Source organism: Mesocricetus auratus, unplaced genomic scaffold, assembly GCF_017639785.1.
Source record: "Mesocricetus auratus isolate SY011 unplaced genomic scaffold, BCM_Maur_2.0 Super-Scaffold_100008, whole genome shotgun sequence".
In the NCBI taxonomy this organism is placed as follows: Eukaryota; Metazoa; Chordata; class Mammalia; order Rodentia; family Cricetidae; genus Mesocricetus; species Mesocricetus auratus.
This window is the reverse complement of record NW_024429192.1, coordinates 63,312,208-63,325,055: the sequence shown is the minus strand read 5'-3', so window position 1 is coordinate 63,325,055 and position 12,848 is coordinate 63,312,208. Positions and strand designations below refer to the sequence as shown.

The 12,848-nt window shown below is 41.6% G+C and overlaps 1 protein-coding gene across 2 annotated transcripts in view; it reads left to right on the top strand.

The window, feature by feature from the left end:
• Positions 1-2,009: 2,009 nt before the first annotated feature.
• Positions 2,010-12,848, top strand: part of Ccdc50 (coiled-coil domain containing 50) — a 61,779-nt gene continuing 50,940 nt past the window's right edge. For both annotated transcript variants that reach the window (XM_005071591.4, XM_013114539.3), the window contains exon 1: positions 2,010-2,267. In XM_005071591.4, coding sequence (XP_005071648.1) covers positions 2,219-2,267 — 49 coding nt within the window. In that variant the 5' untranslated portion in view covers positions 2,010-2,218. The remainder of the gene's footprint in view (positions 2,268-12,848) is intronic.

Here is a 12,848-nt window from a genome sequence, read left to right as displayed (position 1 = left end):
TAATGATTTTCAAAAGCAAGGAAAAAATGGGGCCTTATCTGGTGTGCTTTTCAAGATTTATTTTTGTTTTGTGTGTTAGTGTTTACCTGCATGTGTGCATGTATGGCAGTGCATGCATGCTTAGAGCTTGTTGAAGCTAGAAGAGGCATTTGATCCCCTGAAACTGAGTTATAGACAATTGAGAGCCCCCATGCAGCTGCTGGCAACCTAATCCAGATCTTCTGCAAGAGCAACCATTACTCTTAAAAACTAAAGCAACTTTCTGCTCCTAACTGGCAAAATTTTTAATGAATGTGTGTGGGCATGTGAGATGGCTCAGAGTATAGATGCTTGTCTCTGGTCCCTGGAAACCAGTGGAGGAAAGGATGGGTCTTTGCAAGTTGTCATCTAGCCCATCATGGTTCTGTTTAGCATATGAGAAGAAGGATGCAATACAGACTCTGTCATTTCTGTTTCTCTCTTCCTTCTGGTTTTTTATTACTTTTGGCCAAACTCAACAGAAAGCACAAACAAGGACACCCCCCCAGGGGATACATCTATGGATGTCCATCTCCCAAGGTAGAGCTTGGTAAAAAAGTGGAAATAATTTAGGTAGAAGGAAAGAAAAGAAGAAATACTGTTATTATAAATGTTCTCTATAACTAAAGAAAATTCAAAACAGATCCATATGTGGCAGGACAATTAAAAATATCCCTCAAGCCTACTTTGCTAGAATTTCCTTCTTCACACTTAGTTTAAGAAGTGTTCCATTACAGGGATATGCACATTTTTCTTGTAAAGGCTTTGATTGTACTTTAGACTTTGGGCTTAAAAGGCAAAATTCGAGAAAGATTCGATATTTTTTAGTCATTTAAATTGTAAACAAATATAAAACAGTCATTCAGCCGGATGGGTTTGGTCTGTGGGCAGCAGTTTGTCAACCTCTGATCTAATTTTTGCTCTAATTTTCACCTTATTTTTTGCTAACCAATTTTAATGTCAAGTTAAAACCATACCACTTCCCCCTGACCTCTCACACTAGAATTCTGAGCTGCAATAGAACTCCAGCTCATGCCAGTGACCCAGTGAACTTTGAGAAGATGCTGGGGCAAGATTACAGAGTCCAGAAATCCTGGGGGGAAAACCTCGAAGCTCCTAGGAGGAACTGTTTTTGCTACAGTGTTTCCACCACAAAGTGCCTTTTCTTCCTCCTTCTTTTTTTTTAATCTTTGCTTATCTTCAGTTTAGTTTCATTCTCTGCTAGTGAGAGTGACCGCCCACTCAGGAAACAGAATACTAATTTGCCACCCTGCCCTTTATGTAGCAACCCTAGGGAAGCATTCTGCTCCACCTGATTTGATCTCCCACCCATTCTTTAATGAATATGCATGGTTTGTGGACTAATGGACTGAAAGATAAGAGCAGTGATGACACAAGTTTAGGAAAGGAATGTTCCACTTAGAAGGAAGAGACGGTTCCCAAAGAAAAGAGAATGCTGTACATATGGGAAAGAGTGTCTACCTATTTGAGGGAAACACAAGTGTCAGAATTTGTGTGGCATGTTGGAATAGTGGGAAGCCAGATACAAGTGTTTCCCACAATCTCTCCACCCCAATACCGAACATCAGATTTGGTAGACATGTGTGTTGGTTATTGCTGAATGACTATGACTCACTTCTCCCGGTTAGTTGTGAACACTCTTTTTCCAGGAGGGCCCAGATTTTATTAATTCTGTGTGCTTTAATTCAATGTGTTGTTCCCCCTTTTCAGGATACATGCTCAAACCCTAGATACAAGAAAGCCTGCTTGGCACTCAGCATTTTCCAGAGGTCTCAATCTCAGAGAGGCGCCCAGACAGGACCTGTCAGGTCCACCTGGCAGGTGCAGCTTTCGGACCAGCCGGGCCTCCAGGACACAAATCTGTGGCCGGCCGGGGCTGGGCGCGGCAGGCACAAAAGCGAGGAGGAGGCGGTCTGGCTCGCACGGCTCTGAGTGCGGTGCAGCCCTGCAGCTCCCGCCCACCCCCGCCGCCGCCGCCGCCGCCGCCGCCACCGCCACCGCCACCTCCGCCGCCGTTGCCTTTCTGTCTCCTCTCTCCCTCCGTACTGGACTCCGGTGCATTTCCGGCCCGGGGGGGAATTCGCCGTCGACCCGGCCGGGGCGCGGGTGGCTGCGGCCGGCCCGCGGGGTGGGCGTGCGCCGAGGTCTCCGTGCACCCGCGCGAGGCCGAGCGGCCGCCATGGCCGACGTGAGTGTGGATCAGTCCAAGCTGCCGGGCGTGAAGGAAGGTAGGCCGGGCCGGGCTGGGCTCGCGGGGCTGCGCGGTGCGCGGGGCCGGCCACGCGCGCGGTCAACCCGGTCTGGCCCGCCAGCGGCTGCGGGAAGTTGCTCGGCCCGGGCTGCGGCCTGGTTCCGTCCCGTGGACTAGAAACCACAGCCCAGCCCGGCTGGCCAGGGCCCGGGGGCGTTCAGAGTGGAGCCTTTGTTTTGAAACATGACCCTCTCTGGCGCTTTCTGCTCTTTTCTTCTCCTCCTTTCTCTCCTCTCTTTCCTCCCTCCTTCCTTCTTTCCCTCCTCCCCTCTCCCTCCTTCTCCTGGCTGGCTCTTTCTCATCTTCCAAAAGGGTTAACGTTGTAGACTTGCAATTGCCTTAAATGGATGGACCCAAGTCCCTGTAAGCATCCCCCTCCCCCTTTTAGTAGAGGCAAAAATGGAAGGGGTGGGAATCTTGTGACCCTCGTTTTTCAAGGCTCCCTACAGCGAAGTCCAGAAGATAAGATTGACTCGTCCTGGCCTGGCCTAACACCGCAAATAGTCTTCATTACATGCCCCCGGGCCTAGCTTTTTTTTCTTTTCTTTTTTTTTTTTTTTTCCGGTGACTGGCTCATCCTAACCTGACTCCTTGGCTCTCCAGCCTTAGGCAGCACTGAAGTTACAGACTTGAGCATTTCAAAACCCGGAATGTTGGAGTGCTGTCAGAAAGCCAGAAGTTCTGCGGGGGGCCTTTGTTGTGAATCCCATTTGTTTCACCCGGAATCTGTGACTAACACTGGGAGTATGGAAATGAAAAATACAGAGTTTTGTTTGCTTGGGACTTGAGGTCTCATTGCTAACTCAGTGTGACTCAGTTGGTCTTGCTTAGGCTCACCTAGAAATCCCAAGACTGTTAGTGACTGCTTGGTTTCATCTGCCCCAGAGTTAAAGGGCTCCCAGTGGCTGGTAGTTAATGGTTTTACGTCATAGTAGGTTAGGATCTACTCCTTGGCTTCTAAGGGGGAATGGTGTCTTCAGACTAAGCTTTTAGTGTTAGTATTTCTCCACCGTTTAGGTTCCTACCTTGACTTTGGTTATTGCAGTTTGTAGTTCACCGAGACTAAGGCCCTGAATTCTGGGGAAGACAAATTGGTTCCTTACCATGAGACCTTTCATAGAGCTGGTCTCTTAGAGGCCGCAGGTTGCTATGGATATGAGTTTTGTGTACATGTGTGTGGGTGTGTGTACATGTGTGTACATGTGGTTTATGTCTGAGGAACAAGTGTTCCCTTGGTATCAATCTCATTGTTTGTGGGCGTTGAGAGCATGAGACTTGCAGTTCAAACAAAGCCTGACACAAAGCCTCAGCTCCCTGGTGCTGTGCCTACCCGAGCCCTCCATCTTCTACTGGTGACCTGGAAAGCTCTTAATGTTTGTGTATGCTTTGAAACCCTGAAGTCTTCAGATTTCTTACTGAGACAGGCCTAGTTTCTTATTTCTCCAGAAGTTCCACCCCCTCCATCTAATACTGTTTTCCATTCCCAAACACTGAGTTTTAATACACTCCGATTGGTTTTCATTCTGGATAATGTCCTTGGCAGTCCTGTTTGCTTGCTCTGATACATGCTCTTTCGGGCATCTTGGTTAAATTAGAGTTTAACATTTGCTCATTCTGAAGGAGGTCAGAAGCTGTTGAGGTCATTGTCCTTGGGAGCACCTGCCTTCTCTGGCTCTTAGGACATGATGTCCCCAACAGAGGACATGGTGAATTTACTAGGAGCACCCCCACAGTGGGGAGATTTTGATCTGGGAAGTATTCAAGTCTAATAACTAGTATCTTTCTTCCATATAATTCTTAATTATGGCCTAGTTACCACCTAACGATATCTTCCCCCTAATTAAAGAGAACTTGAAGGTGTCCATGATGGAGCAGAGCATGCTCTGACACTGTGTAGCCCCAAAACTTTCAGCTAAGTCAAAGGGACTTAGTAGCACTTTGCTTAATATTTTGGCACAGGTTTTTGAATCTCATTAAAAAGATCAGTATCTCTGTGTTTCCCACTTTTCTTTTGATTTTAAACCTTAGTGGGTTTATTAATGTACAGTTACATTTGACATCATGGGTGGAGCCAATAGAGACTGGGCCCCTTCCCACTGCCCTTCTTTGAGAGAGGGTAGGACACTTTGATCTTTGAGGTGTCAAGAACAGGTTTCACAGTACTGGAATATTTCCAAGTGTTCTTTCCTAGGTTAACATGTAATGCTTACCTCTATGGTTTTTATGGAGGGCAGAGCTTCACTGGGAAGACCCTTTGTATATACACAACTGGGAAGACCCTTTGCACACACACAGCTGGGAAGTACATATGCTCTCAAAAACATAGAGTTAGGAGACAAAGACATCTGAGTTTATATAGGTGAGAAGAGTTAAGTCAGTCACTATACTTCTATTTCCTAATCAAAATGTGTTTGGACCTCCATATACTTTTGTAGTGGAAAATGTATCTTCTAAGTCAGTCTTCTCTTTTGCTTTCCAGTCAGTGGTTCTTCAAATCTTGTTTTGTGTTCTCATTGTTCAGATGGCAAGGCTCATCATTTGCCATGTCCGTAATAATCTGCACTCTCCACGCCATTTTGTGCATGTGAGTGGCAGCATGCTTGAAACCTAAAATCAGCACACCCAGGAGTGACTTACTTTTTAGAGTATAGGCTCTGTTTGCAAGCCAGTTCTTTTTTATAATATATGATGAAATTTAATGCAGTTTTAGAAATAGCTAAACAAAGAGTTAGACCTAGAAAGTACTGGTTGATTGTCAGTCTAAGACTCCCAGGTGACACAGTGGGGTAAATTAAATTAATGGTGTAACTTCAGAACTTCAAGAGGAAGATAAAATAATGTCTGGCATGGTAAATTACCCAGTAGCTCAAGAGATCCAACACTTAATGCCTGCCCTCTGGGCAACTGATGTGGTATCAGCATTTGTCTGGTCCCAGGGCAAGTTTGCTTTTCCTTTTCTTCAAAGTTCCACAGCAGATTGTGCTGTCTTTAATGAGACCCCGATTAAGTCTCTTTAAAACATTTTATTTATTCACTGTATTCTCCTCATCTACATTCAAGTGAATGAATAAGTAACTGAATGAGTACACATATTTTAGATGTTCCCTGTCTGATTTAGATGTAACTGTTTCAGAGTCCTTTTCAGACTATAGGCTTTAAAAAACACAGTTCCTTTTAATTGTATCACATACCATATGTATCATGTAAGTAGAATTTGTTCAGTATAAACATGTGAGACACACAACAAGAAGAAATTTCTTGCTTTATATTCTGGCTTTGGAAATAATACTGGAGTAAAATTATACTAAAACCATTATTTTATTAAGTGCAAAGCATTGTGACACAATTTGGCAGCTGTATGGACAGATTTTTAAAATAATATTATTTCTTATTTTATGTATTTGGATGTTTAGTCTGCATGTACATGTGTACTATGTAGGTGCTTGGTGCTTGTGGAGCACGGAAAGGGGCGTTGGAACCCCTGCAACTAGCATTACAGATAGTTATGAGCTGCCTTGTGGATTCTGGAAAGTGAATACGGGGCTACTGGAAGAGCATCCAGCAGCACTCTTAGCCTCTGAGCCATCTCTAGCTTCCAAATACAGATTTTTAAAAATAATCTGCTCATTGCCACGTAAGCTGTGAGTGTAGCTCCATAATACAAGTGTCCTGAGCTACATGGCTGTGAACTTGACTGCAATTTAGTAGCAGAAAGTTGTTCTAAAGAATCCTCAGATTTAACTGTCTGTGCCATGCCTGTAATCTCAACAAGCAGGGGATTATACATTTGAGGAAATTTTGAGCTACAGAATGAGAACCTTTCTCAGAAACAAAACAAACTTGTACAAATTTACATTCATATGTAGGTGTTCTAAAAATACCCCTTGCTTAAAGAGGTAAAAGCCTGTCACTTTATTGCACTAAACAGGCAAGTAATAGATTCTTGGATGAATAAGTGCATTTTCCCCCCATAATTGACAAGTTGTAAAAGAGAAACAATAAAAACAAAACACACACACACACACACACACACACACACACACCCAACAGTCCTTCAGTATGGAGAGTATAATTGCCATTTAGAAAAGTTCATCAAGTTCACTATCACTTTTAAAAAGATAGAGTAGAAAGCACTAAAAGCTGCCAAAGTATTCCCTTTTGTTATGAAAATCCGGGACCAGAGATGGGCATTGACTAGTAGTACTAAGCAAGTGAGGTTATTAGTGGGATTTGCTGCTGGTTAAGTCTTCCCTCCTCTCCTGTCCTCTTCTCATCCTTCCTTTCTTCCCTTTCCTTTTGAATTGTGTGGGTAAGTATAACTTCTGAAGTGCTTCATGTGGTGATACCATGCCTAAAACAGTGGAATGAAAATTTTGAATAACAAGACTGTTTCAGGGATTTTCCTGAGTAGTTATTTTGGGGATAATGCTTCCTAGGTTGTTTCATAGGGTTTATTTTTCTAGGTAAACATTTTTTGAGCTCTCATGTTTGAGCAAATAAATTATTGTGTAAATTATTTAAAGTCACACTTGTGCCTCAGTGTTTTTCTACTTGAAAAAAAAGTGCTTGCTTTTACTTGTATACTCAGTCTTCATGAAAAGGTTAATGTTTAAGGATATAAATTGTCTAAAATGAAACTTTTTAGGGAAGTAAACTCAAGGGAAACCGTAGTTCCTGGCTTTTTCTTACTTCTGATATTCATTTTTTTCCAGATAAATGAGTCTTACTTCATGAGCAAAAGCACTTTGAAAGGTAGCCATTGTGAGTGGCTCCTCCATTACATGGAGGATTTTAATTGGTGACACACTTAAAGATGTCCTTGCTTCATAAATAGATAATTAGGACACCTAGATCTATGTTAAGACCTACAAAGGATAATTGGTTTTATATTCAGGAGACTGTATTTATTTATATTCAGGAGATTATTTATTCAGACATTTGAGTTAAGAAGCTGGGATAAAGGAGTGCTCAGATACTAATTTTTAAAAGCAGATGGCCAATAAGAACTCTTACCTTTGGCTCTGTTTCATTTAAGAGCGCGCGTGCGCGCACACACACATACACACACACACACACACACACATACACAGGGTAGTTGGTGACTCTAGTGTCATGAAAACAGTGCTTGTTTACACATTACTGCCACTTTCTTTTCCTTTTGCTTCCTTTTTCATTGAGTTATGATTTATATACAGTAAAGTGCCATTCTTTTAGTGTATGATTGTGAATAGTTGTAGAGTCTATTTAAAAATTTGCCTATTTTTGTAATTGGACTTCTTATTGAGCTTGAGCAATTGTTTGTACATTCTGAATGCACATCGTTAAGACATACAACTTACAAATGAAGTTAGTTTTAAATCTTAGTCTAATATCACAGCATTGTGTGCAGCTTTATTAAATATCTGCATGGAACCCTTTTAAGTGTCAGCTAGAGCTCTTGGAGATGATTCCAGAAAGTTGTCTTTATACACAAGACTGTGTATATACACTGAGTGTTTGGAAAATATATATAGAACAGCCTCAGTCCAAGTATACTTAGATTTTTAGAATTTTTGCAGGGACCATATATATGCTTTTTCAGTAGGTGAACTAAGGGGGCTTTTTGGGGTTTTAATGGTTCAGATGAGAATGTGATTTATAAAAGCTGTGAAATGGAATTTCAGCAAGTAACATGTAGGAGCAGTCATGTCTGAGGAGGTGGCTGCCACAGTGTGATGTTATTGTCTGTTACTTAGTAAACCAGACAGAAGATACCTTTTAAACTTAGCTCAATGGACTTACCTAGGATAACTCTTTTGATATTTCAGTTACCAGAATGAACACTATTACAATTTTTCATTGATGTCAAACCCAGGACTTTCCAAAGGCCAGGCAAGCATTCTACCACTGAGCTACAGACCTAGTCCCAAGAGACCCAACTTTTAAAATATGTTTGCTTGTTTCTTTTTTAGCTTGTTGCTTAAGCAACTGGCAGTCTTCAAAATCTCTTATGTGCTACTTCACAGACTCTGTGCCAGAGGTGTACCTAGACCAGTTTGCCACCAAACCTTGATTCTGATGTACATTTCCTATGCCAAGGAAGCTCCTTAATGACACAGGTGACAGATAACCAGGGAGGTCACCACTGGGCCTTTTGCTGTGTCTTTTGTAATGAGACTTGAAGATGGTGTTAACTTCCATCAGTTTACTCTAGCATGCATACAGTAGAAGTGTGAGTGGCATCAGTCTGTGCTGCCCCTGCCCCTCTCTGAGTCTCAGCATAGTCTTGTTTCCTGACTGTAGGGAAACTCACAGTTTACTTTGAGAATCACCTAATTCTGAGGACACTGGGAAACGGAGTAGAGAAAGATGGAGAAAGGACTCAATTAAGGCTCTGTTAATTCCCATTCGTAGTTCTCATTTGTCCTCCCATCTGGCCTAGCAGCTCTTTTAGAAAGCTCCAGTCTTCATTTATAGGTCACATTCTGGCTTTGCCTACAAAATGTTCCTTGTTTTGTCCGTGGTAGCTGGATTCTAAGTTGAGATCTGCTTCTATTGTTTTCCTAGATGCCTGGCATCATTATAAACAGTTCTATATTGTATGTGTAGCTCATTCTTTTGTTGTTTTTCTTTCCTTTTATTGAGAATAGATTCTTATTCTTATCTATTACATCCTGATGATAGTTTCCTCCCCACCTCTCCTCTCTTCCAGATCCACTCCCTTTCTGACTATCATTAGAAAAGAACAGCTTCTAGAGATAACAGCCAAACATAGCAGAATAAAATATAAGATAAAGCAAAAAACGTCATTTTAAAGTTAGACACAGCAACCCACAGGAGGAAAAGAGTCCCAAGAGCAGGCACAATATTGAGACACCCACCCATTCTCACACTCTGGAGTTCCATAAAAATACTAAGCTAAAAACTATAATATATATGCAGTTGACCTGGTGGAGACCCATGTAGGCCCTGTGCTTGCTGCTTCAGTCTCTGAGTTCATAAGGGCCTTGCTTAGATGATTCAGGCCTTGCTCTCCTGGTGCCCTCCATCACCTCTGGCTCTTACATCCTTTCTGCCTCCTCTTCCTTGAGGTTCCCTGAGTTCTGAATAGAAGGATTCCATCTCAATTAGAACTGTGTGTTTCAAGGTCACCCCCCCCCACTTTCTGCATAATACCTGACTGTGGGTATCTGCATCTATTTCCATTTGCTGCTGAAGGAAGCTTCTCTGATGATACTAAATAAGGCAATGATCTATGAGTTTAGCAGAATATCATTAGGAGTCATTTTATTTATGCCTTTTTGAAAAGACCATTTTGGTTTTACCATAGATCTTTGTGCTATCTAGTCTCTGGTTCCTGTTTACCATAGCAGTGTTGTGGAAGGGTTCGATCCCACAGAGTCAAATGTCAAATCACACATTAGTTGACTACTCCCACAAGTTCTGTGCCAACCTTGCCCTAGCTTATTTGCATGCTGGACAGATTATAGGTCAAAGGTTTTGTGGCTGGGTTGGTATTTATGTTTCTCTTTTGGTAGCCTGCAGCGTATCTTCCTGCACTTAATACTTTTGGTTGGAGGCATTAAAGGACTGTAGCCTCTAGGTTCGTGTTTCCTCTAAGGCCACTGTGTTGTCCTATCACCCACCCTGTGCTGTTGGGGCTCAGGCACCTGATGCTTCTGGGCTCATGCATGCTGCCTGTTCTCTTGCTTAAATGTGCTTTCCGGGTGGCTTGTGGCCACCTCCTTGTGTCGCATGTCAGGCATTCCGTATCAAGGTTGTAGTCACCCATACTGGTTGGAATGGTGAGCATGAGCATGTTTTGTTGTTTTTATTGTTTCTCCATTAAAGCTCCATAGAGTTGATATTTGAAAGCTGTTAACAGAAAGGGGACATTGCTGAAAGACTAGAGGTATGATGACTGAGTGGGGTCCTTGTTAGAAACCCTTTCTGACTGTGTAAATGCAAAGCTTCATTGAAGGATACATGTCTCCCAAGACTGTCTTGAAGGTCTTAATTTAGTTTTAAATCCATAGTTATTAAGTGAAATGTGAAGTGTACACCTTAAAAGCAGTGGAAATGATGAGCCTTCATGTATTCAGACTCCCCTTTCTGCTTGCTCTCCATTTATGGGTTTCCTTGTGTATTCCCTAAAAATGTGGAGAACAGATGTTGAACTGATTTTGTCACACAGGAGTGCTAAGAAATGTGTGCATTTCTGCTTCCTCTTTAGCAGTATGCAATATAGCTATCATTTTTATTTTTATTTTAAGACAAGATGTAGGAGCCTACTCCTTTGCTGTGCCCATTTCTACTATAAACTTTTCCAGTAACTGAGCCACCCCTACAATTACTTTGTAATATTTGTTTCATCTTAACAGTACATTCAGTTTGACATCTGCTTGCAGTAAAATTCCAGTTCTGTTGACAAGCTTCTCTCTGTAAAGGGAACTTTGTGCCTAGATGTCTAAGATTTGGTTTTGTTTCTCTTCTTTACTATTGCTCTAGCACAACGGTTCTCAACATGTGCGAGGTGACCCCTTTGGGGTGGAATAACCTTATCACAGGGGTTGCCTAAGACTAACGGAAAATACATATATTTACATTACGATTCATAACAGTAGCAAAATTACAGTTACAAAGTAGTAGTAAAAATAATGTTATGGTTGGGAGTCCCCACAACATGAGGAACTGTATTAAAGGGGCACATCATTGGGAAGGCTGAGAACCACTGCCCTAGCAACTCAGAGAAATCAGTCCTGTCTTTTGGTCCTGATTTCCATATCTTTTCCTCAGATAATGTTTACTGAGCCAAATATGTGAGCTTGCCTTGAGAGTGTCCTAGAACTTGATATTTTGTGGACATTCCGTCTGGTGGCACTGCTGTCCAGATTGCTTTGTACTCATGCTAGCGTTGTTTCAGTGAGCCCTGACCTTAGCTCTCTGTCTGGATTTTATGTCTTCATAACCGCTGGCCTACCTAGGGTGGCTCAAGAAGTGATGCTCTGTAAGTCTGAGCTACCACTTTCCCATGTGTCTCATGAGCTCCCTTTGAAGCACGTACTCCTTGATCCTTGAGCAGCCTGAATCATTCTCTGAATGGTCTGTTGACTAGATCACAAGCTAACTACTCTCACTAGGTTTTAGGGTTTCATACACTAGATAATACTCCAGAAAACTGTTTCCCAGGCAGGTATAATTGAACTGCTACTAGGGTAAGAGCTAGGATCCTGTTCATAATTCACAAGGGAAACAGTGGAAATGAGGATTCAATCATGTTTACTTTTTCTTATTTGAATTGTCTCATCTTTCAGATATCTAAAGAAAGTTAGTATCTGGTTCATTCAAAGGAAGAGTCTAATCTGTCTAAAGATTAATGTTAATTTTGTGAGACCCTGGGAAAATACACACATTATCTAGTAATTGATGTCCTAGTCTCATTGCTGATACCAGAAATACAGTTCTTTAGGACGGTCTTGCATTAAATTCAGAATTCTTATGTGTACTGTTTTCTCCTTTAGTTTTATTTTTGGATAAAGGACATTAAAAATAACATGTGAAACAGGTTAATTATGTGTTTTTAAAAATAAAGGGAGTTAATGGCAAATAATTCTGAAAGTTTTGGATAAGAAACAAACATTATGTACAGGTTGCAAATTTGTAATAGTTATGATGAAAAGAAGGGGAAAATAATAATAATCCAAAGCTCAAGTGCTTTTGCTTTAGTTATGTTTAGTTTGAACTTATATTAGAATGATCTCACTCAGTTTAAGTGGCAAAGGAAAAATTAGCACTCCTTTAACAACACAAATGTTATAAATATATCTGAGCATTTCTTGCATGAATACGGTATATTTTGATCATACCAACTCCTTCCCCTTCCAGTTCTTTTCAAACCCTCTTCCCTATCACATCCCCTCCCAATTCCGTGCCTCCTCCTCATTTCTCCTTTACCCCTTCCTTTCTAAACCTGTTTCTTTTTAAAGGATTGTTTTTCTTAATTTTGGTTCTGTATATATATAAGTGTGTGTCAGTTTATATGAGTATGTTTAGATGCATTCAGGTTCCATGGGGGTCAGAGACCTCAGGTTTTTCTGTAGCTGGAGTTATAGTTGGTTATGACCTTTCTGGAGGTGCTGGGAACTGAACTTCGGTCATTTCTTAACTGATAAGCTCTCCCCAAAGCCCTCCCTTTTAATAAGAGTCAAGTTTGTTCTGCGCACATGTGCATGCTGGGGAAGACATCCTTAAGAGTATGGGTACCCAATATGTATTTATCCTTTCACGGTGAGAGATGGGGATCAAGTTGGCTACTCAGTTTTCCCTCCATCATTGGTGCAGGGGATTGAACCATAGGCCTTTGGACATGCCAGGCAAACATGTATTGCTGACCTGTCTGTCAGCCCTTCCTCCAAATAATTCTTATCTTTTATGTAACAAGCAACAGTAAAGTCAGTAGTAGAGCTTTTGTCTCCACTCCAGCATGTAAAATAAAACATAACAAAAATATCGTTAACACTTTCTCACACATATACACACACAAACAATAAAAGTGAAGTCTATTTTCTGCATCAGAAAG